Source organism: Etheostoma spectabile, unplaced genomic scaffold (genome assembly GCF_008692095.1).
Source record: "Etheostoma spectabile isolate EspeVRDwgs_2016 unplaced genomic scaffold, UIUC_Espe_1.0 scaffold00002084, whole genome shotgun sequence".
NCBI lineage: Eukaryota > Metazoa > Chordata > Actinopteri > Perciformes > Percidae > Etheostoma > Etheostoma spectabile.
This window is the reverse complement of record NW_022602849.1, coordinates 1-27,500: the sequence shown is the minus strand read 5'-3', so window position 1 is coordinate 27,500 and position 27,500 is coordinate 1. Positions and strand designations below refer to the sequence as shown.

The window sequence follows — 27,500 nt, the reverse complement described above, 5'->3', positions numbered from 1 at the left end:
TTTTGCATACCTTTTTTATACAATGACCAAAACAACCAAAATAAACATTCCTATACAAAAGAAAACCCTCTACTTGGTTTGGCCCGGTGATGTCATCCATGACCACCCTATTCCTATAAAACAGGAAATACTTAGGCCGGCCCCTCCCCAACCAATTGTCTTGCATGGGGAACTGAACAAAGGAACAAACAATTGTAAGTAGCAATACAGGGAAAACCATGTTTCAACTTGCAACCTAATAAAATGGAACTAAAACTATGGTACTCTGTTTTTACTTTTACTATAACCTGTCTGGGACAAGGGGTGAACAAACCCACTTCGTCACTACTAAAACCCCTCTTGGAAAAACAGAGTTACATTCATCATTGTCAGCAATGACATCTCTTCTTTCAACATGTCTGTACAACGGACCTGAAAAGGATGCACGACAGCTTGTAATGGGTTTCAAATGTGATTACATTTAACCATATGATTGTTCATATTAATGCTGTTCATAAATAAGATTCCCAATTCCTCATCGATATATGAATTTCTTCTAATAAAATGGAACTGTAATGTATGACTGTGTGTTTCTGACCTGTATATGAGGTTAAAACCGTTACTCTCAGAGTCCGGGATGGTATGACATTTCTCTTTCCATGTCTGTACCAGACCTGAAAACGATACGGCTTGTAATGGGAAAATTACATTAACCAATGATTTTCATATTAATTATTCATCTCCAATTCCTCTCAAGTATAGAATCTGTCATATGACTTGATGGAGCCTGGGTTTGTTACAGAAACAGTTGTCTAAAGCTGTGTTTATCATAGCAGGTCCCAGGTCGAGACCATAGCCCATCCTAGAGACAAGATGTCCTTTTTCAGCTGAGATAGAATGACCGGTCAAGAAACTTGACACACGAGGGGCATTCAGAAATACGTAAGAGCTCCAACTGTCTGCCTAAGGTTCACTAATTGTTGTGTTTGAGATTAAACTGTTTTCCAAACAAGGTTTATTTTCCTCTGGGGGCACTGGATATAAGGAAGTGTATTACTGATTGTATTCACCAGAACTGTTGTCACTCTGTAACTTGCATTGTGAGAGCTTTCTTGTCATTTTTCCAGGCCTGATTTCAACATCTTTGATGCTGCTGGAATGAAAATTAATAAATAAATTATTTGATATTAGTTGACTATATCGGGATATGTAACTGAAGGAAGAATCACCGGGTCGTTATGGATCTAAGAAGAGGGAGCCAACTCGTAAGGATCTGCACCGCCAATAAACTGTAATTTTTCGAAATATCATCCTTCCCTAAATGCCTTTGCATCTTGGATGCTTTTCTGTTGTTTAGACATGGCTACATTCACATAAAGTATCCAAAGTGCACAATACTGCACTGTAATCTTTTCAGGCGTTTACACCGAGTTCCTCCAACATGGCTGGGCATGTGGGTTCACACCCAGAGGTGCTGTGGCTTAGTTGGTTAAAGTGCCTGTCTAGTAAACAGGTGATCCTGGGTTCAATTCCCAGCAGCACGTTGTTGTTGCAGAGATTACCTCTGTTTGCATCATGTCTACCCATTCCACATGCTACCCATTAAACCCTGGTTGCAAATGAAAAAGGCATGTTACGTTAACACAGACTAAAGATGATAAATTAAATTTAAGTTTAAGCCACAATATACACAAAGTTCATTCATCAGCCATTTCTGTTCATTTGGCCTCAGTATGTTGTTTGTACACTGTGTACACTGTACACTGCAGCCTCTGCTACCTGTTGAGTAAGCCAGAGATCAAGGTTGTCTGATCTGACCTCTTTTGGCAGGTGATAAACTACGCTGGAAACATTACTGGCCCAGTGGCGCAGCTCCAACCCTCCGGAGGCTCGGAGGACCTGTAGCTTGCTCACTAGCTGTGTGGCATTCCTTGATGTTGGCAGGCTCAGGAGGCAGTTATCCACATAGAAACATCTTTCCACTGATGACCGGACGCTATCTCCAGACGCACCGTGATCTGAGACATGCTTCTGCAAGGCATAGCTAGCGCAGCACGGATTGCCAGGTACTTCTACCTCTTCTGCAGACTGGCTACTGGATAGGATTGATCCACCAAGCCTAGGCAAGCTGAGTAGAAAGCCCAATCTCCTTGGAACGCCTCAGGATCCCCCAGTCAGAGCTGGTTGATGTGGCTCGGCAAAGGGGAGTTTGGGGTCCCCTGCTGGAGCTGCTGGACTAAGATGGATGGATGGAGGGAACCCTTCTAGCTAGCTCATTGTATTCTTGCCAGATGAACTTTGCTACAGGAGGCGCTGTAGCTTAGTAGTTGAAGCGCCTGTCTCGTGAACAAGAGATCCTAGGTCCAAATCCCAGCAGTGCCTGGTTATCACTTACAGTTTTTCTTAATTGTTTACACACAAATACTGGTACTTGAGACACAATGACCACAACATGTAACTCAGTCACCAACCCCCTGAACCAATTCTGCTAAACTACAATCTCAATTCCTGCTCTACACTCAGCATGCAGTTCTAAAACACACTTTTTTCAAAACACTACACACAATTCTCTGCCTTTGGCACAATTTTCATGAAGAAAATCTCTTGTCTTCACAAGGAACACACTGCCTTTCATATATGCACACTGACCCATCACAAGGGCAAACACCCGTCACACAGCTTTACAGTTAACAATCAGAGCTTTAGCATAAAACGGCAAAAGGTGAGCTCTTCTGTTGTGGAGGATTGGAACATTGGAAACAGAGTCAGAACCAGAGGATTGAGAGTAGTAGGAGGAGGTGGACGAGGAGGAAGAGGAAGAGGAAGAGAAAGGCCAAGGACTGTAATCTCTGATTTGCAAAAGTACAGCCGAAATGTGAGCAGGTACACTGTAGCATCCATCATCCGGACTTTCCGAAATGAGAATAGGTAAGAAATCTACTCTCACTAGAATATTGCAGTACTGCACAGTATTCGTATTCCTTCACAGTATTTACAGTATTTTACTATTTGTTTGGCAGAACAACACAAGGTGGTCGGGACCGTCTTCTGTCTCTTTGACAGGAAACTGAACTCATGAATATGGTCCTAGAAAATAATGCCATACATAACACTACGGTAAATACAAAGAAAAACATTGACATATTTCAAAATATTGATAGGGTAAGCTCATCGACACTGGACCGTGTCTTGTGCAGAAATCATCTCAGGATGAAGCCGGTCTACAGGGGGCCATTAGAACGCAGTTCAGAAAGAGACAAAGAATTGCAATATTACTAACAAACAAATTATATTTGGTACAACGGAAGTTTCCACTGGGCTGCTCTGGTTCATCACTTGTTCACTGCCCCCCCCAGGCTTTTAGTTGTTTATCTCCCTCCATATTCTCCATTCCTCCTATTGAGGAATTTTTTTTCTGCCTGGAGATAGAAAGAGTTTGACCGAAATCCACAAATGCTTATACCTCTTCTCCAAGCTATAGAGAACGCATGTGGACATATAGCAGCTGATGCTCTTCATGGCTGGAATCGCCAGGCGATATTTCCCCCGCTGCTTGGCCCGGGAAAACATTGCTTGTGATGTGGATGAGGTGCTGTGGCCAGACCGCATCAGAAGACTGCAGCATAGTAGTTTTGTTTTTGTTTTTTACTGTAACTGTGTACAGTAAATTCTTCTGGTGTTTTGTATGTAGTGTATGTGTAACTTTGTGTTGGTTGGGAATGGGATGTTCACTGTCTACATTGTTTTTGTGGAACAAATAAAATATATTTGTTTCTGTGTATTTATGTGTTCTGAGTATAAAAACAATATTCTCAAATATTTTACAACACACTTATGTATGTACTGTCTGTAGTAAGTGTAACACTGAACCAAAATTCATTACAATGAATGGAGAAGAAATGTTTTCCATTCATTATCGTGTTTTACACTGAGCACATCCGTGTTCAACTGGTTCTTATGAATGTCTGTTCATATGATGGTTTGTGTGTGTCATTTGAAAACAAAATACCATTTTGAGAAGAAATAACGTTGTTTTGAATGTATAGTTTAATTTTGCAGGAGAATTGAGGGGTTTTGCCCATTGTGTGAGTGTTTTTTGATTTGTGTTTAGTGTTCTGAGAATATGAGGCATTCTTTCAGAAAATGTGTGTAAACAATCGAGAAAAACTGTAAGATTGAAGACCAAATTGTTAGTTTTTACAAAATTTTCCCAACCATCGAAAGTGTTTTCATAGCCTCGTTGGCACAGTAGGCAGCGCGTCAGTCTCATAATCTGAAGGTCGTGAGTTCAACCCTCACACGGGGCAGGAGTTTTAAAAACCCAACTGATGCTGGAAATACAGTGACTTTCAGGTGGTTGAATACTGGCACAAGCACATGAATGGAAGTTGTGATTCTGTGGTTATTTCTGAGATTGAGACAACGAAAGGCATCTTTAAGGGTGCTAGCAAACCAATGACTCATCACAGTATAAAAAAACGCAGATGTGCCTTCATTAACAATGTTGTGTTATCTCATAGGTACAGGAAGCCACACGTCTCCATGAATGTATCTCTTAACATTTATTTTCAGTCTGAGTTACAAGATTTGCAGTGAACGTTGTATTGTCCAGCAGAAAGGCAACAGGTGTGTTACTTTTTGACTATGATTTATATCGTAGCAGTGCAATCATTTTGCCCAGGTTTGATTTCCAGCCACCACAGTTGCATTTACAGGTTTAGAAGCCATATACAACATTAACATTACATGTTTTACCCAGTTTCTTCTTTTATTCCATAATATCTCAATTTCCTTGCGGGAGTCATCCCAAAAGGATTAATAAAGATAAGTCTTAGTCTATCTTGGAAAAAGTGAAACAAATTTGAAAATCTTCAGGGGATGTAGCTCAGTGGTAGAGCTCATGCTTTACATGTATGAGGACCTGGCATCTCCAGCAGGTATTATGGTAGAGTCTTTAAAAGAGCTGCAACAGATATTACCTCCTGTGGTAATCTGACTGGTAGGTTATAGAACGTAGTGGTAGACTAAGACCTCCTGTGACACAAACTAAGCGGTCAGCTCTGTCTTTTATACCTCAGACTATCAGACAGCAAAACAAGCACTTTAAATGTACATGTTTTACAGTCTCTATTTTACCGTATTTATGTACTTGCACTGTAGTATATTTGTTGTATTATACTCTGGTTTTTATGGGTGTTACGGCGGGTATGAGCAGTGTAGTTTCCATTTTTATGGACGAAATAAACTTGACATGCCATTAAGTTTACTCTACAGCAGGTGGAGACATTTCACGTCAGACACTTGCAGCAACAGACACTTTGTTAGACATCAACAGACTGGAAATAGACTTAAGTTGGCCAGTAATTGTTGCTTTTTAATCTTTGTTGTTATTTTTGTGTGCCTTTAATGTCACACATGTGGATATTATGAAATAAACTGCATAGAAAACCTTTCTAGCAAGTTTAAAGGTTCCATGGTGTAATGGTTAGCACTCTGGACTCTGAATCCAGTGATCTGAGTTCAAATCTCAGTGGAACCTGGTTTTTAAGCCACAGCACTGGTGAAAAAGATCAACCTTTCAACTTTCCACATCTAGTTTAAAGTGAGCTTACAGGTTTAATGTCCTTGGCCATTTAGACTGTAAACAGTACATTAGTGGGGGCATGTTGAGGAGTCACCTGGTTGTTAATGTAATTAAAGGAGCTCCATATTTGACAGTATTGACTGGAAGTGATAGGCTTTGAGTAACATGGGGGATATACACTTTGCATTCAGTCTCACAATCACCATAAAAATTAGGTATCACTGAAATTTGAACTTGTGTTGCTGCAGTCAGAGTTTACAGTGCTCATCCTGAATGGGCCAGTATAGTGCATCAGAACTACTTGTTGAATGGCCTATTAGCTTTGGAACCCCCCCCCCCCTTCCCCACAGCTTTCAATTGTCAGATATGGGTGGGGGAGTGGGCACTGTGTCCAACCCTTTCTGTGTAAAAAACAACTAAAGAAGTCTCTTGGATGAGAGACAAAACTTCTGCGGAGGACCTTTCACCAAGTCCAGTTGCCCTCGGCCTAGTACTTTTGGGGTAATAGCATGGATCAGGAACCACAACGGACACATCTGGACTCAATGTTGGCATTGTACGGCAATATTTGACACGTTTAGACCATGAAGACAGTTATCAGTTTATTTCCCATCAGGCATGTATATCTGTGGACTCAGTTCGACATTTTGAAGATAACTGCACAATGTTTGTTTTTTTAAAGTTATTTTTTCAGGGTTTTTTCACTTTATTAGACAGACGAAAATGTGTGAAAGGGGGAGAGAGAGAGGGGGAGTGACATGCAGCAAAGGGGCCGCAGGCCGGATCTAAACCCAGGCCCGCCACGTCGAGGAGCAAGCCTCTGTACATGGGCAACCGCTCAACCCACTGAGCTATCTGGGTGCCCATAACTGCACAATGTTGACCCAATTGTCAGTCTATTTCCCATCTGGCAGGGACATTTCTGGATTCAGGTGGACATTGTTGACAGAAGCATTGGTGGATCTTGATTCCCACCATAGGATTTAGCCTGTATTGCACATTGCCTTCACATCCCTCGTAATGTATTGCCATTGTCAAGCACATTGCCACCCTGGTGACTTTCTTCCATGTCTCCATGAACGCCCATATATTTGGACTGACAGTTAAGAAACCTTGAGACAGGGCCTACTGAAAAGCTGCTGGATTAGTCAGGATGGCCGAGCGGTCCAAGGCGCTGTATTCAGGTCGCAGTCTCCACTGGAGGCGTGGGTTAAAATCCCATTTCTGACAACTAGTGTTTTATTTTGGAACTAATGTCTGAGAGTTGATATTGGGAATAAAGAACTTAGCAGTTCTTTGCTAAGTTTGCTTCATAGTTGTCAGATAAATTTTCAATTTAATGAATAACATGATAAAAACAGAGGAAGGCGGTGCAGTACAGCCCATACCAGCAGGGAGAGTTCTAGCCTGACCAGGCTCCTCTCTCCACCCTGTCTCTCTTAGTTACACTGTAATAGTTTTAGACTGCCGGGGGACTTCCTTTGACACACTGAGCTCCTCTCTCCTTTATCTTTCGATTTATGTGATTCCATGTCCCAGAAATGGCATTTATCAATTTGTGAGACACAGAGGACACACAGGCTTTCCATCACATAACACAGGACCACCTGGAGGGAATTTCTGAATCATCAGGGGCTGTAGCTCAGTGATAGAGCGCACGTTCAGTCTCAAAGCCCAGATGTAGTACAAGATTTGAAGTGAACATTGTATTGCCCAGCGATGGTGGTTTACTGGTGAGCATAGCTGCCTTCCAAGCAGTTGACTTGGGTTTGATTCCCAGCCATCGCAGTAGCTTTCTTTGAGTGATGTTACTTGCTTCTTTTACAAGAAGTCAGCAGAAATATATATTGATCAATATGGAGATTATCACAATTATTTGTTGATTTTCTACTCCAAAGTGCTGGAAAGGAAGGTATCACCAATCATCGAACCTCAGTTTAACATGGAACAATCTCAGCAAGGTGACTAATGGATGATTCTAGTTACTTCACCAATTTCAGCCCAAATGATACAGCTTTAAGACACACATTGGTTGGCTTCCAGCTATGTTACACATGCAAATGGCAGTGGTGGGATTTGAACCCACACCTCCAGAGAGACTGGAGCCTTAATCCAGCGCCTTAGACCACTCGGCCACACTACCTGCAAACATCAGCTCTTCACATTGTGACAAACTCAGGCACTGTAACTAATGGCATGCTTGTTAATGTTATTGGAAAAAAAACCTTCGCAAGGAAAAAGCCAATAGCAACCACCAAGCTACATCCCCTGAAGATTTTCCGTTTTTTTTTTCTGAGATAGACTTAGACTTATCTTTATTAATCCTTTTGGGAAGACTCCCGCAAGGAAATTGAAATATCACTGAATAAAAGAAGAAACCTGGGTAAAACATGTAATGTTAATGTTGCATATGGCTTCAAAACCTATAAATACAACTGTGGTGGCTGGAAGTCAAACCTGGGCAAAATGATTGCACTGCTATGGTATAAATCATAGTCGAAAAGTAACACACCTGTTGCCTTTCTGGTGGACAATACAACGTTCACTGCAAATCTGGTAACAAAGACTGAAAACAAATGCTAAGAATTACATTGGTGGGGAATGGTGGCTTCCAGTACCATGAGATAACACAATATTGTTCATGAAGGCACATCTGCGGTTTGGTATACTGTGATGTGTTTTGGTTTGCTACAACTCTTAAAGAAAGTCCCTCGTTGTCGGCAGGATTCAATCCTGCGCAGGGAGACCCCAATGGATTGCTAGTCCATCGACTTAACCCTTGGCCACGACAACCTGAAAAGCCAAATGTTCATAAACTTTCAATTGGTTAGTAGTAGTTACAAGACACGGCGAAGTGCAAATCGAAGTGCACTGCCTGTGTCTGAGGATCCTCGTGGAGGCAGCTTGATTGGATGATATTCTCCCTTATTTGTACCATAACAGAGATCTAATGTTTTATCAAATCGGGTTGGGCAAGTAACCTTTCTGGTTACTTCTTGACAAATAAAGCAAGTAACCACACAAAGAAAACTACTGCGATGGCTGGGAATCTAACCCAGGCCAACTCCATGGAAGGCAGCTATGTTCACCACTCTACCACCATCACTGGACAACACAATATTCACTGAAAATCTTGTAACACATCTGGGCATTGAGACTCAAATGTGCTCTATCACTGAGCTACAGCCCCTAAAGATTTTCAGATTCTTTTGACTTTTTGGTGAGATCACTGAATGAGAGAAGAAACCTGGGTGGAATATGTCATGTTAATGTTGTATATTGCTTCAAAACCTGGTAGTGGCTGGAAATCAAACCATGGCAAAATGCTTGCACTGCTATGGTATAAATCATAGTTAAAAACTGACATCACTAAAAGAAAGCAACTGCGATGGCAGAGACTCCAACATTGGAGACTCCAATTGCTTGGAAGGTAGCTACGCTGACAACTAAACCACCATCACTGGGCAACGTACTGCTCACTGCAAATCTTGCAACACATCTGGACATTAAGACTGACTTTTGCATTAATCACCATGAACACAAGGAGATCGCCTTTTAATACTTTTCTCTTTCAGAATAATTTTTATCAAAGAATTTTATAGACTGGACAATGACACTTGATGGAGATGCCGGGGTTTGAACCCGGGGCCTCATACATGCGAAGCATGCGCTCTACCACTGAGCTACATCCCCTGTGCCTTCTTAGATTTTTTTCTTTTTCTGAGATCATTGAATAAGAGAAGAACCCTGAGTAAAATATGTAATATTTCGGTTGTATATGGTTTCAAAACAGGAACTTAATCTTCCAAATATTTCTCCTTTATCTATCAAGTCCTGACCATTGAGTGAGTTGAAAGTCTGATGGACAAGGGCCTCTTCCGGACGTTCCCAGTTTACCCGTACCACCCGTTTGGACTTACCAGGTCTGTCCAGAGTCCTCCCCCATCCCCTGACCCAACTCACCACCAGATGGTGATCAGTTGACCGCTCCACCCCTCTCTTCACCCAAGTGTCCAAAACATACGGCCTCAGATCAGATGAAACAATTGGGTGGCCAACTAGTCAAGGAACAGCAAGAGACTTGGTATTTAAGACTACAAACTGACTATGTGACAGATGTCTAATCTGTCATGGCCTTCCTTCTGAAGCTCTAGCCAGGCGCCATTCCTCGCCTAAAACAATATGAGTCATTCCAGTAAGTGAAAAGGAAACTCACATCTACAAAGATAAATTGATAGTCGTGACTCCCTGATGTTCTAGTGGCCAGGATTCGGCGCTCTCACCGCCGTGGCCTGGGTTCAACTCCCTGTCAGGGAATGGTCGGACTTGACATATTCAGGTGTAGAATTTGAAAGAGTAACTTCCTGGACTTATTTTTGGTTGATTTAGATTTGTCAAATTCTTCCTCATTAGTTTATCGCTAGAAACCCAACACTTTTAAAGAGTACCATTTCAAGCAATTTCAAACAAATTCCAATTCTGCTGAATGAATGACATTAAGACGTTTTTGTTTTTGTGAGACAAGTACTGATTGGCTGGGAATTTGGTGAAAAAACATTTCTGTTTTTTAAATCCTGGTGTTGTATAAAATGGAAATAAAGGTTAGGTTCTTTGGTGCATCCAGGTTGTTATGTGTAACAGATAAAAGCGCAAATTGACATCATTCCATCCAATACGGGCCAGTCGGGGTTGACAGATAGATTTAAAATCCACACAGATAAACAGTCATCGTAGCTGTTTGCAGGATTTCCGCAAAGTTTACAGAGATTAAACTGGGCCGTATAGTGGCGATTATACGAAAAGAGAGAAGTACTTCCACTTGTTGTTACCTGTCGTTGCTATGGGTAACAAGAGTTCACAGTCACACGTTTCCTTAGGGGCCCGTAGTGGATGAAATGGTAAAACATTTGGCCCTGGATGCATAGAATGCCTGCCATGTTGAGCAACAAAATGTGGGTGTCCTGAAAAAGGTTCTTTAACTCTGTCTCCCCCACCTCCTTTTTTTGTTTCTTGTTATGTCTTGGCATGAAGTATTATGCTTTTGGATCGTCTGTCCGTCTCTACATCAGAATAAGAAATACTTTTTTGATCCCTGAAGGGAAACTCTGGAAAAGAGAGCTCCTTCGAGTCAGATTTGAACAAGCGACCTAAGGATTTCAGCTTTATGCCTCTACAGTCCTCCGCTCTGCCAACTGAGCTATCGAAGGGCACTAGTACAAACACTTCCCATTCTTGTGAATGTGGAAACACAGGACCCCGTGGAGGTAATTTCTGAATCATCAGGGGCTGTAGCTCAGTGATAGAGCACACTTTCAGTCTCAATGCCCAGATGTATTACAAGATTTGAAGTGAACATGGCATTGCTCAGTGATGGTGGTATAGTGGTGAGCATAGCTGCCTTCCAAGCAGTTGACCTGGGTTCAATTCCCAGCCATCGCAGTAGCTTTCTTTGAGTGATGTTACTTGCTTTTTTTTTACAAGAAGTCAGCAGAAAGATTACTTGCCCAAACTGGTTTGACAAAACATTAGATCACTTTGGGCTGCACGATTATGGCCAAAATGATATGATTATTTTGATCAATTTCGAGGTCACGATAATGTTGATTTTCTAGTCCAAATTGCTGGAAAGGAAGGTTTCACCAATCGATGAACCTCAGGTTAACAAAGAACAATTTCAGCAAGGTGATTGATGGATTTTAGTTACTTCACCAAGTTCAGCTCATTGATATAGCTGTAAGAATCTAAAATCACTTAAAAAAGAGCTGATGAGTAAATCAAAGCTAAAATCACTGCCTTTTTTAAAAAGCCAATGTGAATAGTAGGGGTGAGCGATTACTCGGTTGAAACGAGTATCTGGTACGGATAAAGCACATTTGCCGAGTACAAGTATTATACGAGTAATACAAGTCAGTGTCTGTACTCTGGTTGAATAAAACTCCTCAGCTGACCGTGGCTGCGTTCTGTGATAGTCACAGCGACCCCCCCCCCCCCCATACACACGCTCTGCTCACTCTCAGATCACTGAGAACAGCGCTCTCTCTCTCTCCCTCTCTCTCTCAGTCAGTCAGGTCCGCGGGTCTTTCCGTTAACGTTACGTTTTTTTAGTTAGCGTTGCGTCTCTAGGAGATTTTTTTTTTTTTAACCGTCAGCTGGCTTCATTAAAATCAATGCAGTTCTAAGAAACAGCATCTGCCTAATTGATCCATAGAACCCAGTCCCCCCACCCCCCCCCCCCCCCCCCCCGCCTCTTTCTTTTCTCTCTCTCTCTCTCTCTTACTCACACACACACACACACACACACACACACACACACACACCACACACACACCACCTACACATACCTGGTGTGGAATTAGAAAAAATAAATAAGAACCAAAAACAAAAAAAATCACACTAATCATAAAAAAATAAAAGTTAAAAAAAGAAGTTATATTGAGTATGAAAACTCTTTTCATTACATTTTACTTCATAATTGCAACCGCATGTGTTGTATTCATTGTTGCAAAACGTTCTGTATATAGTTTGTTTGTTACCATGACAACACCATTGATCTGAAGCTTGATGCTGTCATGTAAATAGTTTTCTAATCAGCAATAAATATAACAATTCTGATCAACTCATATCAATTGCATGCTTAAATAACATACCGGTTAAAGCCCCGCCCATTTCAAGACAACCAGACCCACTTCCGGGTTAAATTATGTCCACTTCCGGGTTAGGCCCCGCCCAGTCCGAGTACGGATACGGATACAGATAATTCATGTGGTAAACAGATACAGATACAGATAATGCTGTACTCGCTTATCCCTAATGTCTATTTTAATATGCCAAGGATACGTGTTGCTAAGCCTCTGCTATGATTGACAGGTCGGTGTGTAGCCGCGCCGTAAAGCATGCCCTGCTTTTTGTCTATGGTAAAATAAATGGGAAGACCTACAATTAGAGATTGAACCCCTAAACTTGTTAGGAGAATGTTTAATGTGGTAATAAATCAAGGCAGAAGTAGGGTAACTTATTCATACTTCCATAGAACAGAATTATTTCTGCAACCAGTGGAGTCGCCCCCTGCTGGAAATTAGATAGAATGCATGTTTAAAGGAGAATTACGGTTGATTCCACACGTAGCTCTGTTGTTTGTAAATGTGGAGGTCTGTCAGTAGAGAGACAAATTAAACCAATCGGTGCTGCCTACACCGTGTTATCCTCCCGCTAGAGTCAGCACCCAACAGGCTTCAACAGGGCAAGTTTTAAACCTGATTTTAGCTTCTTAACATGTTGAACAAATGTAATTAAAAGTCCAATGTGAAGGGATTCCTTCACATGGGACCTGAGGGATCACAGTGGATCTGACTGCTGGAGATATGACAGAAATGCATGAAAGTTATGCTAATTCAGCTGTGTTTAGTTCTGGTGTTTATACTGCACGGAGTGCTTTGGGATCATCTACAAACTACAGCACCGAAAAGATGTTAGAAGAGAAGATGATGTGAGAGAAGTTTTTCAATTTAAAATTTCATTTTCAGATAGAACTACGGCTAGTTTGACAATTACGTTTATGTAATAAAAACAAGTAATTTTCTATGCTCAACAAATGAATCAGTAAATTATATTAGACTTGTTTTTATTTCTATTCCTTATTTTAATGTATTTACTTTTTCAATTAATAGTTAAACTTTATTTTATGAATTTTATTATGTTCAACAATAGATAACTTGTCACATACAAGATGAATAAATTGAGTGTTCTGTTTCGGTGTGACCTTGTTTTAGAAAGTAATAGACTACTACTTGATTTCTACAGCCCTGTGTGATGTTGAATGAATCTGGATTAACAGGAGAATGACACACAGGAGATCTGTTCTAACACTCTAAAGTGGAATTAATCTGGTTTAACAGGAGGATTCCTTTTTAGAGTAGCCTGAAAAAGAGTTAAAATATGGCTTCCTGAAAAATATTTCAAATATATCTTTAATTAGATGTATAAACTTTTACTTTTAAAATCATACATCAGAATGGTCCAATATTACCCAAGTGACACTGGAGATGTGTTCTATCACTTTGACGTGGAATGAATTTCCTTAACAGGAGGATTCCTTTTTAGAGTAGTATGAAAAACAGTTAATAAATGGCTTTAATAACAGCCTGAAAAAAGATTTCAAATATAGCTTTAATTGAATATACAAGCCTTTAATTAAATAAAATCAGAATGGTCCAATATTACCTGAGTGATGCCCTGGAGATGTGTTCTATCAGATGTGAGCGGATAATTGTTTGATTGCTAACGTTAGCTCAGAACGCTATTTAACTGACAGCCTTTGTTGTGTTTAATTGCTAGCTTGTAGCCAGCAGTAAACCAACTTCGTTATGTACTGCAGGTCCATTTTCTTTTTTACACAAGTCTCATTAGTATCTTGTATGCTACTTGTCGCAAAGTGACACATGTGCGACTCACATCTGCACTCGACTCACATCAGGTAGTGACAAGGACAACTAGGAAGTGCAGTTCCAGTTCTTGTTTTCTACTCAAGGCCCAAACATAGCAATGCAGGAGCACCACCTACTGTGCTAAAGTAGGATGGATTTAATGATAAATAGCCAGCCTGGATTATTTCTGGTCAAACAAGACACTTGAAAATGCATTTTATCCCCTTAACATGTTTATTAAAATAATATTAGACAGTCATGCTTGAATAGTGTAACATCCCTGGATTTGGGGTTTAAAGTGTTTTTTTTTATGAATTAATATACAGTCTATGGTTTACACCTATCACCATTTCTAGCCACTGGGGACTGCACACAAATGTTGAAAAAACTCATAAAGTCACATTTTCATGCCATGGGACCTTTTAGCCCCTCAAAAAGGCAATTCATTTGCCAAAAGGAAAGGAAGAATTCCTGTCAGTCTAATAATTACCAAGGACATAAAGTAAGCCAGATCCTAAGGATGAGATTGAGATTAAGGGCAAAAGATACAAAGGAAAAGCAAGAACATAATGTTAAGGATGGACACAGAATCATCAGGGTGTGATTAACTTTAGGAAACTAGAGTGGTAATTAACATTTTGAGTTATACCAAATAAATTGGTACACTGTTATAATACTAGATGTATTGTAACCCCCCCCACCAGTTAAGAAACACTACTCTAACGATGTATTGCTCACTCAGGGGAGCAGTATCGGCCAGCAAAGAGAACGCTCATGGAGGGGTTATGTCTGATGAAGAAGAGGAAGGGGTGGTCTGCGATGAACGTGGCAGATGGAGAACTTATCGTGCAAGACTCCAGCATCATGACAGCAGCAGTGACAGCAGCAGCCTCAGTTCCCTTCTCGTTGACCTCCACAAAAGCCTTGTGGACAACTTTTGACAGTACCAGCCATTCGGCAGGAGACATCCCTGTCACAAAAAGAAGGAGATGGAATATTTTAAATACATTTAATGTCAGGTCTTACCCCACAACATGAATTAAAATAATTTGGGAGAACCTCTGTATTATCTTGTGTCTTTTAAAACTGACAGGAGACATTTCAGGTTTCAGCTGCCTGTTCTTTAAATGATTATGATGCAGACACAAGTCCTACCAGAGAAGTCTGCCTTGTCAAAGGCATCTACCATGCCCATGCTGACCAGGACTTCCTCCATGTCATACGACTCCTCCATCTTGAACCGAGGCAGCCCCACCTGGACCTCAACGTTATCCATCATGTCTGGATGAGTCCACTCCATAAAGTTCTCATAGGTCAGCTGCTTCTCCAGCTGGGGGTGGACATGGAATCAGTTATTAGTTTATCCGTTTCTGCGGGTTTCTTTATGTGTGAAAGTGTGTGTGTGTGTGTTACCTTCTCCAGACCTGTAGTACTGTCCTCCATCTCATTGGGTAAAAGATGAGCATGCTAAGCTCCTTCCCTTTGTAAGGCATCTCTAGGATCTGTCCAGCAGAGGGTTTTAAACATTACAGTACATATACTGTATATACACTGGTGTGACAACTGAGTTGTGTATCAACAAGATAGTTATTTCATGTGTATTCTGTACGTGTGTTGTGTCTGATTTTTTGCTGCAACACTGGAATTTCCCTTTTTTTTTTAGATCAATAAAAATCTATCTAGTTCATGGGATGACATGCACAAATCTTCACAGTCAGACCAGACGTGAGAATTTTTGCAGCCTACGCTCACGTTCAAATTGATAAATGCCGAACTTTGGGTGGGAATCGGCGTACGCCCGTCCTACACCTGTTTTAGCACATTTCATAAATGAAGGCCCATGTCAACACAATAAAGATTTCTTGAAGAAAGGTTTGTCTTTTATAGTTCTAGTTTTTTCCAATTCTTCTGGTCACACTTACTCTCTCTGGTTGCACTATTTCACATCTTTGTCTGTAGTTCTCTATTCTGTCAGGGCTTAACTCTGTCTCCCCCACCTCTTTTTTTATTCTTGTTATGTCTTGGCAAGAAGCAATATGCTTTTGGGTCATCCGTCCATCTCTACATCCGAATCAGAAATTCTTTATTGATCCCCAAACATAAAATCTGGAAAAAATGCTCCTTTGAGCCGGATAAGGATTTCAATTTTATGCCTCTACAGTCCTCCGCTCTACCAACTGAGCTATCGAAGGGAGATAATAAATGCCTAAGCATTTCTTGATTTTTCTCTACAGAAAACAATTAAACTTCATCGGAGACTAAACTTTGATTCAGTTTGCAGCCTTCAGTCTTTATTCTATATACAGAGTCTTAATTCCAGCCAAATTCCTCCCTGCTGTAACAAGAAACTTCTACTACAGTTTGGCGTCACAAACAGGATTTCAAGGAGGAATCAGAAAGGGACTCCACGGTGACTGATGAGGGCATGCATCCAGGGATCTGATGATCACCTGCCTCTAAACCTCGCCAAACATCTTTGAGAGAGAGAGGGTCAGAAAGCTCCCTTGATTCCACTCTGAAATCCAAACGACAAGGAAGCAATTTCAAACAGCGGGGTAAGTTAAAGTTTCAATTCTGTTGGATAAATTATTAAATTGGACATTGAGACGGTTTGTGAGACAAATATTGACTGTGATTTAGCAGAGTAGTAGCAGAGTAGTAGCAGAGTGGCTCAGCGAAAGAGTGCTGGGCCCTTACCCCAGAGGTCGATGGATCAAAACCATCCTCTGCTAATCTCCTTTGCTGGTGACACAATGGTAGACAATCAGAAAGGGTGATGCAACAGGAAATTATGGCCCTCAACCTGATTTCCATGGTGAGAAAATCATAATGTAACTGCTGTAATTGTTGACAGCACCGTGAAAAGTAATGTTCTTGAGGAAAATCATGTTCTGGCAGTTTATTTTGACAAATCGACATCCACTACCCTCAAGTCATGCTGTCTTTCCAGTGATGTGATTGGTAAGTGGTTGGGCTGTATACAGGTTTTAATCGTATCCATCGGTTTAAAGATACTCACAAAACGCTGTACTTGCAATCGCGTTTCTCGCGCACATTCATGTCCTCTTAAATACAAAGAACTGCTAAGTTCTTTATTCCCAATATCAACTCTCGGACATTAGTTCCAAATGAAAACAATCGTTGTCAGAAGTGGGATTTGAACCCACGCCTCCAGAGGAGACTGCGACCTGAACGCAGCACCTTAGACCGCTCGGCCATCCTGACTGATTCAACAAATTTCCAATAAGACCTGTTTAAAACATTATGATTTAGTAAATTAAACATGTCATGATATAGTTTCTCAGTCATCCATGTCATAGTTAACAAGGGAAGGTTTCTCAACTGTCAGCCCAAATATTTGGGCGTTCATGGAGACATGGAAGAAAGTCACCAGGGTGGCAATGTGTTTGACAAAGGCAATACATTGCACGGGATGTGAAGACAATGTGCAATACAGGCCAAATCCTATGGTGGGAATCAAGATCTACCAATGTTTCTGTCAACAATGTCCACCTGAATCCAGAAATGTCCCTGCCAGATGGAAAATAGACTGACAATTGGGTCAACATTGTGCAATTATTTTCAAAATGTCCAACTGAGTCCACAGATATACCTTCCAGATGGGAAATAAACTGATAACTGTCTTTATGGTCTAAATGTGTCAAATATTGCCGTACAATGCCCACATTGAGTCCAGATGTGTCCCTTTTGGTTCCTGATCCATGCTATTACCCCAAAAGTTCACAACTAGGCCAAGGGCAACTGGACTTGGTAAAATGTTCTCTGCAGATTTTTTGTCCCTTATACAAGAGACTTCTTTTGTTGTTGTTTTACACAGAAAGGGTTGGACACAGTGCCCACTCACCCACCCATATCTGACAATTGAAAGCTGTGGGGAAAGGGGGTTCCAAAGCTAATAGACCATCAACAAGCAATTCTGATGCACTATACTGGCCCATTCAGGATGAACACTGTATACTCTGACTGCAGCAACACAAGTTCAAATTTCAGTGATACCTAATTTTTATGGTGATTACGAGACTGAATGCAAAGTGTGTATCCCCCATGTTTCTCAAAGCCTATCACTTCCAGTCAATACTGTCAAATTTGGAGCTCCTTCCAATTACATTAACAACCAGGTGACTCCTCAACATGACCCCACCAACGTACTGTTTACAGTCTAAATGACCAAGGAGAATAACCCTGTTAGCTTACTTTAAACTAGATGTGAAAAGTTGATCTTTTTCACCTATACTGTGACTTAGAAACAGGTTCCACTGAGACTTGAACTTAGACCGCTGGATTCACAGTGCAGAGTGCTACCCATTACACCATTGAACCTTTAAAAGTGTTGCAAGGGTTTGCTAGGCAGTTTCTTTCATAATATCCACATGTGTGGTATTAAAGGCACACAACAATCACAACAATTATTGGCCAACTTAAGTCATTTAGTTAGCTAAGCGTTCAGAGGATGTGGGAAAAAGCAAGTCAAGAACAGGTTTTAAAGGACTTGCCACAGACAGTGAAGACAGCAGTAGATATGTCTACTGTGTACAAACACATGGTAACTTTACATCTGTTGACAATAAAGATGCCCACAAAACCCTGTAGTGGCCATTGAGTTTCTTGCGCACATTCATGTCCTCTTAAATACATAGTACTGCTTTATTCCCAATATCATGTCTCAGAAAAACAGTAGATGTCAGAAGTGGGATTTGAACCCACACCTCCAGTGGAGACTGCGACCTGAACGCAGCGCCTTGGACCGCTCGGCCATCCTGACTGATCCAACAAATACTTTGTAGGACCTGTCTCAAAAATTATAATATAGTAAATTAAACATGTCACGATACAGTAGGTTCTCAGTCATCCATGTCATAGTTAACAAGGGAAGGTTTCTCAACTGTCAGCCCAAATATATGAAGACATGGAGACATGGAAGAAAGTCACCAGGGTGGCAATCTGTTATAGTACCACTGTATGCATGTGTACCTGCATGCATTTCAAAATGTAGGCCAAGAAAAAAAAGAAACAGAGCCATATTCACACAAAAAAAAGAATTTGACAGCAGAAAGCCCCATTTTAAGGACACACAGCAGACCTACAATGAAATTGTAATTGAACTTCTTTGAAAATAGTAAGAACCTTCTTCATCACAAACCTGACGGTGCAGTACTTGATCCACATGGATCCACTTGCTGTCCCTCTGGCTGTTCCTCTCTCTGTCCCATTTATGTTTTCTTCTCCTCACTCTCTTCTTCATTCTCCTCACCCTCTTCTTCATCTTCCTCACCCTCTGGAATATCCCTCTCTGTGTCAGAGCCCTCACTCTCATCACATGCCCTCTCTCCAAACTCCCAGAACTCCTCTGGCTCTCCCTCTTCCTGCTCTTCAGTCCCTTGATTTGTTTCTCTCACTGCTGTTTTTCTCAGTTTTTGTTTACTAGGGCTCTATACCGCTTCCTCGTTTCATGATAAATATTAGAAGAAGAAAAAACGTAGGGGTATGCATTACATTTCCCTCCCTACTCAACCTGGGCATAAAGCCTGTTGATTACTTTACACAAACGTAGTTATTTGTTAACGCAATGCAACAGCAAAGACGGATGAAGTTACGTGTTCAAAGTACTGACTTCCCGTACTCAAGTAGAAGTAGACTTAATTGTGTTAACAAATACTCTGGTAAAAGTAGAAGTACTGATTTAACTTCTTTACTCAAATACAAGTAACAAAGTACAGGCTTGGAAATTTACTTAAAGTATGAAAGTAAAAGTAGCCTTGCTGATGTTACTAGAGAGCACGCTGAGAAACTTCAGTGGACATTGAGAAAAGGCAAGGCAAGGCAAGGCAGCTTTATTTGTATAGCATATTTCAGCAACAGGGCAATTCAAAGTGCTTTACACAAAATCAGTTAAACAGATAAAACACTAGTAAAAACAGTTAAAAATCATAAGCATTAAAAACCGGTAAAACTCATGAATAGACAGTTAAAAAAAATAGACACATAAACACAAGAATAAAAGTTACAGTGCAGCATAAGAAATTTAAAGAAATGAGCAGTCATTTAAGAAAGGCAGCATCAAAAAGGAAGGTCTTCAGCCTTGATTTAAAAGAACTGAGAGTAGCAGCGGCTCTACAGGTTTCTGGGAGTTTATTCCAGATATGAGGAGCATAGAAACTGAAAGCTGCTTTACCCTGTTTAGTTCTGACTCTGGGGACAGAAAGTAGACCTGTCCCAGATGACCTGAGAGGTCTGGGGGGTCATAGTGTAGTAGCAGATCAGAAATATATTTTGGACCTAAACCGTTAAGTGATTTATAAACTAGCAAGAGTACTTTGAAATCAATTCTTTGAGACACAGGAAGCCAGTGTAAAGACTTCAGAACTGGAGTGATGTGATCCAGTCTCTTGGTCTTAGTGAGGACCTGAGCAGCAGCGTTCTGAATCAGCTGTAGCTGTCTGATTGATTTTTTAGGGAGACCTGTAAGACCCCGTTACAGTAGTCAAGTCTACTGAAGATAAAGGCATGGACAAGTTTTTCCAAATCCTGTTGACACATAAGTCCTTTAACCCTTGATATATTCTTAAGGTGATAGTAGGCTGACTTTGTTATTGTCTTAATGTGGCTGGTAAAGTTCAGGTCTGAGTCCATGACTACACCAAGATTTCTGGCTTTGTCTGTTGTTTTTAACATTGTTGTTTGAAGCTGAGCGCAGACAGCAAAAGGCTCTTTATTCTTTATTCTTTATTTGCCATTGCCTACATTTTAAATGTCTGTCTGCCAATAGGTCTAAAACATATATAAACATATAGCTTATTTCTTGTGACAGAGACTGGGACTCCAGGTTAATAAGATTCTGACCGAGTAGCAAGACATGAATTCAAGTGGGATTTTGTGAGAAGTCTGTGTATGTTCCCATCCAATTAGATTCAATTTGGTATTGATGATCAAAAATAATAACTAACTCCTGTGAATTATTTGAAACTTAATGAGGACTAGATTAGGATTTAAAAAGATTTAAAGCTGAATCTGGTTTTCAATTTGGCCCAGGTGTGTCTGTTAAAACACCAACGGAGACAACTTCTCTCTGTTGATGCTTTATTACAATCAAGCATCAGGATAAAGATGGGGGGGGGGTTAGCTCTGCTAAGGCTGTGTGTGTGGTAATAAATAAATAAATAACATTGTAAAGGCTACCATACACAATGTATAGGAATCTTACAGTGACGAAAATAAGTATATGACACCCTGCTATTTTGCAAGTGCAGCTTAGGCATTATATGGTGTGTTGAGGTGCTACATGAACATTTCTGCAAACAGTCCTAGCAGGGCTCATCATGTTGTCGTGGCCGAGTGGTTAAGGCGATGGACTAGAAATCCATTGGGGTCTCCCCGCGCAGGTTTGAATCCTGCCGACAACGAGCAGTGTTTTTTAAGAGTGGTACCAAACCAATGACACATCAGAGTATACCAAACCCCAGATGTGCTTTCATAAACAATATTGTCTTATCTCATAGGTACTGGAAGCAACCAGTCTCCACCAATGTATTTCTTATCAATCTGTCTTACAAGATTTGCAGTGAACGTTGTATTGTCCAGCAGAAAGGCAACAGGTTTGTTACTTTTTGACTATGATTTATACCATAGCAGTGCAAGCATTTGCCCAGGTTTGATTTCCAGCCACCGCAGTCACATTTACAGGTTTTAAAGCCATACACAACATATTTCAATTTCCTTGCAAGAGTCATCCCAAAAGCATTAATAAAGATAAATCTAAGTCTATCTCAGAAAAAAGTCAAAAGAATTTCAAAATCTTCAGGGGATGTAGCTCAGTGTTAGAGCACATGCTTTACATGTATGAGGACCTGGCATCTCCAGCAGGTATTATGGTAGAGTCTTTAAAAGAGCTGCAGAAGATATTACCTCCTGTGGTAATCTGACTGGTAGACAGCACAACAAGCACTTTGAACGTACATATTTCACAGTTTCCATTTACAGTATTTATTACCTGTAGTGTAGTATATTACTGTATTACACTGAAGTTTTTTATGGGTGTTATAGCAGGAATAAGTTTACTCTTCAGCAGGTGGAGAGACGTTTCACTTCAGACACTTGCAACATCAGAGGCTTTGTTAAACATCAACAGACGGGAAATATACTGATGATACAAAACACAGGAAATAGCAGAGGATGGTTTGATCCATCGACCTCTGGGTTTGGGCCCAGCACGCTTCCGCTGCGCCACTCTGCTCTGCTGATAACAATCAGGGGCTGGAAATATGTAATTGACATTTTGTGGGGAGATTTGGGAACCTGTGGCAACCAAGGTTCCAACAGCTTACGGGTTGTAAAGTTAAACATTTGGGAGACCTTGCAACTATCTTTTATTTGAGCTCCCTGATTACTCACACATTGATTATTCACATGTAACACTTGTGATTGGCTGGTGTTTTAAAAAAAAAAAGGGCATTGTGAGCACAGATATAAACATCAGTAAGGAGTCTACCAAGTTGCCTCTTATCATTTTAGTTTGGACACCCAGTGAGGCTTACAATGTAAAGAGAGGAGCCTGGTTGGGCTAGAACTCTCCTCTGCTGGATCGGCTGTACTGCACCGCCTAATATACACCCTTGACATATGGATAGTCCTAATATTAATATACAGGCTTATATTGCAATCTCGTCACCCTACATGTAGGTGTACCTATATTTAATGAACACACTGTAGCAAAGCTTATGCAGCGTTTTTTAATTTTACCTGTGTTTTTTTCTGTGAGGACAGCTCTGTCAGGCTTATTTATGTAGCATGGAAGCTAGCATTGGCTAACTAGCAGCCAGCCTGCTTCCAAACAAATACTTTTTAATTATCTCAACACTTTTTAACAGTCAAACTGAAACACTGGCGGTGAGCTCCGGTCCTGCAGCTGCAGACGGACATGGATAGCTTCAGACCCGCTCACCACTAGTGTTGGTGGAATAGCAAGCTAGCGTTAGCAACTAACCCCGCTTATAAATAAATACATTTTAATTATCCTAACACTTTAAACAGTCAAACTGAAACACTGGCGGTGAGCTCCAGGTCTTGCAGCCACGAACGGACATCAATGGTATAATGCGTGCCTTTTAAATTACATTTTTTTAAGCGGGCTGGTTGGTTAGTTCGCTAACGCTAGCTTGCTATTCCCCCAACACTGGAGGTGGGCTCATGGGGGTTGTGCCGCTGCTATCGGGTCTGGAGCTTTCCGTGTGTCTCGCTGGAGATCAGATCCCGTGAGGTCGGCAGCGGAGATTCAACTTAGTTTTGCACCAAATGTATCGCAAGAAGTGTTTGCAAAAGTTGAGAGCGCAGACTTGCCGCTGTGGAAAAGTGACTGAAGTGAAGAAAAAAAATGAAATAAAGAACAAGTACAGAATTTTTTTCTACAAGCTCTCAATCATATTCTCTAAGTGCTCACATCACATCTACGCGCTCTCACATTTGCACCATATTTACCTTCATATTCTTTGTTGAACTTTATTGCTTTACAAAGACCAAAGCAAGTAAGCGCTGTGACTAACATCAGGGCTGCCAACTTTTCCCAAAACCTGGAGTGAGATTTGGGGGGGCCAAACCATATTTTGCCGCGTACAAAGCAATTTCTTTGGGTCTTTATCCTTTAGGGTTTTAAATTGTGATTTGTCATATGTGGGGGGGTGGGGCTCTCCCTAGGGGGTCTGGGGTATGCCCCCCCAGGAAAAAAAATTGAAAAATAAACCATTAAATGGCACTTTCTGGAGAGTTTTTTGCAAAAAATGGAGAAATCAAGTCTTACATGATATGTGCAAAACTGTAGGGTTAAGAACCTTTGCATTGTTGTAGTATCAACAGTTTTAGGGCATTTAGCATTTACATTATATACATTATTAACTTCTTATGATATAGAACTGACCCAGACAACGTGCCAAACATAATGAACCACATGAAGAGACAGTAGCAAATCTTTATCAACAGCTGAGAAGATTTGGGTCTGTGTGAACAGGTCCAGGGGTCCCTGGTGTAGGGACAAGGGACCCAAAGTTAAATTATGTTGAGGGATCACTAAGACCACTGAAATTCTAAAGAATAAGAACCACTGATCTACATAAATTCTTATCCTTTAACCTTTGTGCCAAGGTTCAGTAATGTTTGGCCCTCATCCTCTAGGCCCCACTACTGGATTTACTTTTTGGGAAAAAAAGACTATTGTTCATTTCATAAAACATCAAATTAATTATTTACAGTTACATTTAGAGATGCACCGAGGTTAAGAAGCACAATAGTGGCCCAACGTTGCAGTATAGTATATATAGTATAGTGTATAGGCTATATAGTATAGTATATATATAGTATAGCTCAGATGTGTTTCATCAGATTTCTGCTCATGTTTACAACTTTGTGCACATTCAAAATATAACTCCTCCCATCTCTGTTGGCCGGATTTGGAGAGTTGTAATATAGTCTGCTGTGCATGTCTTTGCTCCGCTGATATGGTGGATCTCACTCAGACCGTCTGACGGACACAGAGGCCCATTCGGGTCTCTGGGTCTCTGACAAAGTTTAGAGGCGGCTGTCCGCTGCGCATTATCGCAGGACTACACGGTTGCAACGCGTCACTGTCCACAGCAGAGCAGGTCCACTAACATGAACTGAAGTTGCTACGCTAACAGCCGCGCTGCTCACCTCTGTTACAGAGAGAGTGGCACGAAGCAACGGACGGGTCGTGATACTCAGAGCTCATACCTAAAGCCGGGGAAATGGGGTGGATCGTAAAAAATGTTCTCAGTTTGCGACAATTCGAAACTTTCACAGACAGGAGCGCTCTTGAACCCCCTCACAGTCTCTGAAAGCACAACTAGTCGATCATAAGTGGCTCAACAGCTAAATCTATAGATAAACTCTCTATCAGAAATTTGACCGACCGGGTTGACACTTTAGCGTGAGAATCGGGGGTGTTGCGTGTGAGCGTGTGAAACCAGTCAAATGCGTGTGTCTCACGGCCAATGCGTGAGAGTTGGCAGCCCTGTAACATTACTCTTCTGAAGTGATTTTGGAGAGGGAAATTAGGTAGAAATACTCTGGTTGACTAGCATGACACCATTGTATTCATATAATAATCAATCCAGGTTAACGTGAATGACAGTGACTGCATGTTGCTTCCTCTAAATTTCAGGTTGTGTCGACTAGCGAGGCAGCTCGTCAGTTTGATAAACTGACCAGACCTGCATGCCTCTTGTTTCTTTGGGCTAGTTGTATTAGCTTTAGCCTGCTGGTAGCAGCTTTCTGCTTGTTTCTTTAAGCTAACTATATTAGCTTTAGCCTGGCTGGTAGCAGCTTTCTGCATGTTTCTTTAAGCTAACTATTTAGCTTTAGCCTGGCTGGTAGCGCCTTTCTGCTTGTTTCTTTAAGCTAACTATATTAGCTTTAGCCTGCTGGTAGCGCCTTCTGCTTGTTTCTTTAAGCTAACTATATTAGCTTTAGCTTGGCTGATAGCAGCTTTCTGCGGTGGGAAATGGTCGGGAGACGTTGTGATTATGTTGCATTAATCAGGGGGTTTAGTTTGTATTTGAGATAACATAAAACCCCAACTACTGTAGCGTCACTCACTACCCATCAAATACTATGACATCACTGTGTCAGAGGCAGCTGTTGCCAACGGTAGGCTACTTTTCTACACACGGAGAGCCTCACTTCCCATACCAAACCCCGTCGGACTAACGTCACATCCACACGTTGCCCACATGGCTACCTGTCTTAAAGGGGAACGGTCGGATGGTAATAATCATGTAAAGGAGAAACGGTGAAAGGTTACTTTTCTATCAAGCAGCAAAAAAGTATTAACGTCAACATCATTGCCACCCTGGTGACTTTCTCCATGTCTCCATGTCTTCATATATTTGGGCTGACAGTTGAGAAACCTCCCTTGTTAACTATGACATGGATGACTGAGAACCTACTGTATCGTGACATGTTTTAATTTACTATATTATAATTTTTGAGACAGGTCCTACAAAGTATTTGTTGGATCAGTCAGGATGGCCGAGCGGTCCAAGGCGCACTTCTGACATCTACTGTTTTTCTGAGACATGATATTGGGAATAAAGCAGTCTATGTATTTAAGAGGACATGAATGCGCGCAAGAAACTCAATGGCCACTACAGGTTTTGGGCATCTTTATTTTCACAGATGTAAAGTTACCATGTGTTTGTACACAGTAGACATATCTACTGCTGTCTTCACTGTCTGTGGCAAGTCCTTTAAACCTGTTCTTGACTTGCTTTTTCCCACATCACTCTGAACGCTTAGCTAACTAAATGACTTAAGTTGCCAATAATTGTTGTGATTGTTGTTGCCTTTAATACCACACATGTGGATATTATGAAAGAAACTGCCTAGCAAACCCTGCAACACTTTTAAAGATCCATGGTGTAATGGTTAGCACTCTGCACTGTAAATCCAGCGATTTAAGTTCAAATCTCAGTAGAACCTGTTTTTATGCCACAGTATAGGTGAAAAAGATCAACCTTTCAACTTTCACATCTGTTTAAAGTAAGCTAACAGGTTTAATGTCCTGTCATTTAGACTGTAAACAGTAGTTTGTGGGGGGCATGTTGAGGAGTCACCTGGTCGTTAATGTAATCGGAAGGAGCTCCAAATTGACAGTATTGACTGGAAGTGAAAGCTTTGAGTTACATGGGGGATACACACTTTGCATTCAGTCTCGTAATCACCACAAAAATAGGGATCACTGAAATTTGAACTTGTGTTGCTGCAGTCAGAGTATACGGTGTCTCATCCTGAATGGGCCAGTATAGTTTCATCAGAATTGCTTGTTGAATGGTCTATTAGCTTTGGAACCCCCTTTCCCCCCACAGCTTTCAATTGTCAGATATGGGTGGGGAGTGGACTCTGTGTCCAACCCTTTCTGTGTAAAAAAAAACAACAAAGAAGTCTCTTGATGAGATTCAAAACTTAGATTAATGCATATACACATCTACTTTCTTTTATATTACTGTATATACACATCAACTTCTATTTGATTCATCATCACAATTCATCATGACATCACTTCTTTTAATAAATGCATAACACAATCACTTCTCTTTTTCATTAAAGAGGACATAACAGCTGCTACTTAGCAGTTCCCAGTAAATTACTACTTCCCAGTCCCAACCCTCGCGGTATTCTCACTTGGTGTGCCCTTTCCAAATCCAAGGCCCACCTATTCCCCCATTGTCACAGGGCCAATATTTTGTCCTTGCTGTTTTTCTGCCAATCAAAAGTGCAAATCTTGCTACACTTTTGTATGGCTTTATCTTGTCAAGTATTATAACAACGTTTTGATACCAGGACCCAACGATGTTCACAGATCATTCAGTTTTTGCAACAACTTCTGGCGGTAAATCTGCCAGCCATGTCTCTCAGGAGTTGAAAGTTGGGCAACGGCAGCTCCACGTGCATCGTTAATTATTTTACAATTCAGTAGCCAAATTTAAAGT

At 41.0% G+C, this 27,500-nt stretch overlaps 1 protein-coding gene and 8 non-coding genes across 9 annotated transcripts; 3 read left to right on the top strand and 6 right to left on the bottom strand.

Moving 5' to 3' along the window:
• The first annotated feature begins 1,449 nt into the window (after positions 1 to 1,449).
• Positions 1,450 to 1,523, top strand: trnat-agu (transfer RNA threonine (anticodon AGU)). Its single transcript has one exon. It is a non-coding gene; the product is annotated as a tRNA-Thr (tRNA).
• A 3,923-nt stretch (positions 1,524 to 5,446) lies between these two features.
• Positions 5,447 to 5,518, top strand: trnaq-cug (transfer RNA glutamine (anticodon CUG)). Its single transcript has one exon. It is a non-coding gene; the product is annotated as a tRNA-Gln (tRNA).
• A 2,106-nt stretch (positions 5,519 to 7,624) lies between these two features.
• On the bottom strand, positions 7,625 to 7,706 carry trnal-aag (transfer RNA leucine (anticodon AAG)). Its single transcript has one exon. It is a non-coding gene; the product is annotated as a tRNA-Leu (tRNA).
• Positions 7,707 to 8,275: 569 nt separating this feature from the next.
• On the bottom strand, positions 8,276 to 8,356 carry trnaa-agc (transfer RNA alanine (anticodon AGC)). The gene has a single exon. It is a non-coding gene; the product is annotated as a tRNA-Ala (tRNA).
• An 828-nt stretch (positions 8,357 to 9,184) lies between these two features.
• Positions 9,185 to 9,256, bottom strand: trnaa-cgc (transfer RNA alanine (anticodon CGC)). Its single transcript has one exon. It is a non-coding gene; the product is annotated as a tRNA-Ala (tRNA).
• Positions 9,257 to 14,627: 5,371 nt separating this feature from the next.
• LOC116675625 (serpin B6-like) lies at positions 14,628 to 15,512 on the bottom strand (the record flags this gene model as incomplete). Its single annotated transcript, XM_032507288.1, is given in 4 exon segments — positions 14,628 to 14,956; positions 15,142 to 15,316; positions 15,400 to 15,440; positions 15,443 to 15,512. Coding segments are annotated over 4 exon segments (522 nt in total), but the record flags the coding sequence as incomplete, so codon positions are not given.
• A 1,616-nt stretch (positions 15,513 to 17,128) lies between these two features.
• trnal-cag (transfer RNA leucine (anticodon CAG)) lies at positions 17,129 to 17,211 on the bottom strand. The gene has a single exon. It is a non-coding gene; the product is annotated as a tRNA-Leu (tRNA).
• Positions 17,212 to 18,686: 1,475 nt separating this feature from the next.
• Positions 18,687 to 18,769, bottom strand: trnal-cag (transfer RNA leucine (anticodon CAG)). Its single transcript has one exon. It is a non-coding gene; the product is annotated as a tRNA-Leu (tRNA).
• Positions 18,770 to 21,325: 2,556 nt separating this feature from the next.
• Positions 21,326 to 21,407, top strand: trnas-aga (transfer RNA serine (anticodon AGA)). Its single transcript has one exon. It is a non-coding gene; the product is annotated as a tRNA-Ser (tRNA).
• The last annotated feature ends 6,093 nt before the right edge of the window (positions 21,408 to 27,500 follow it).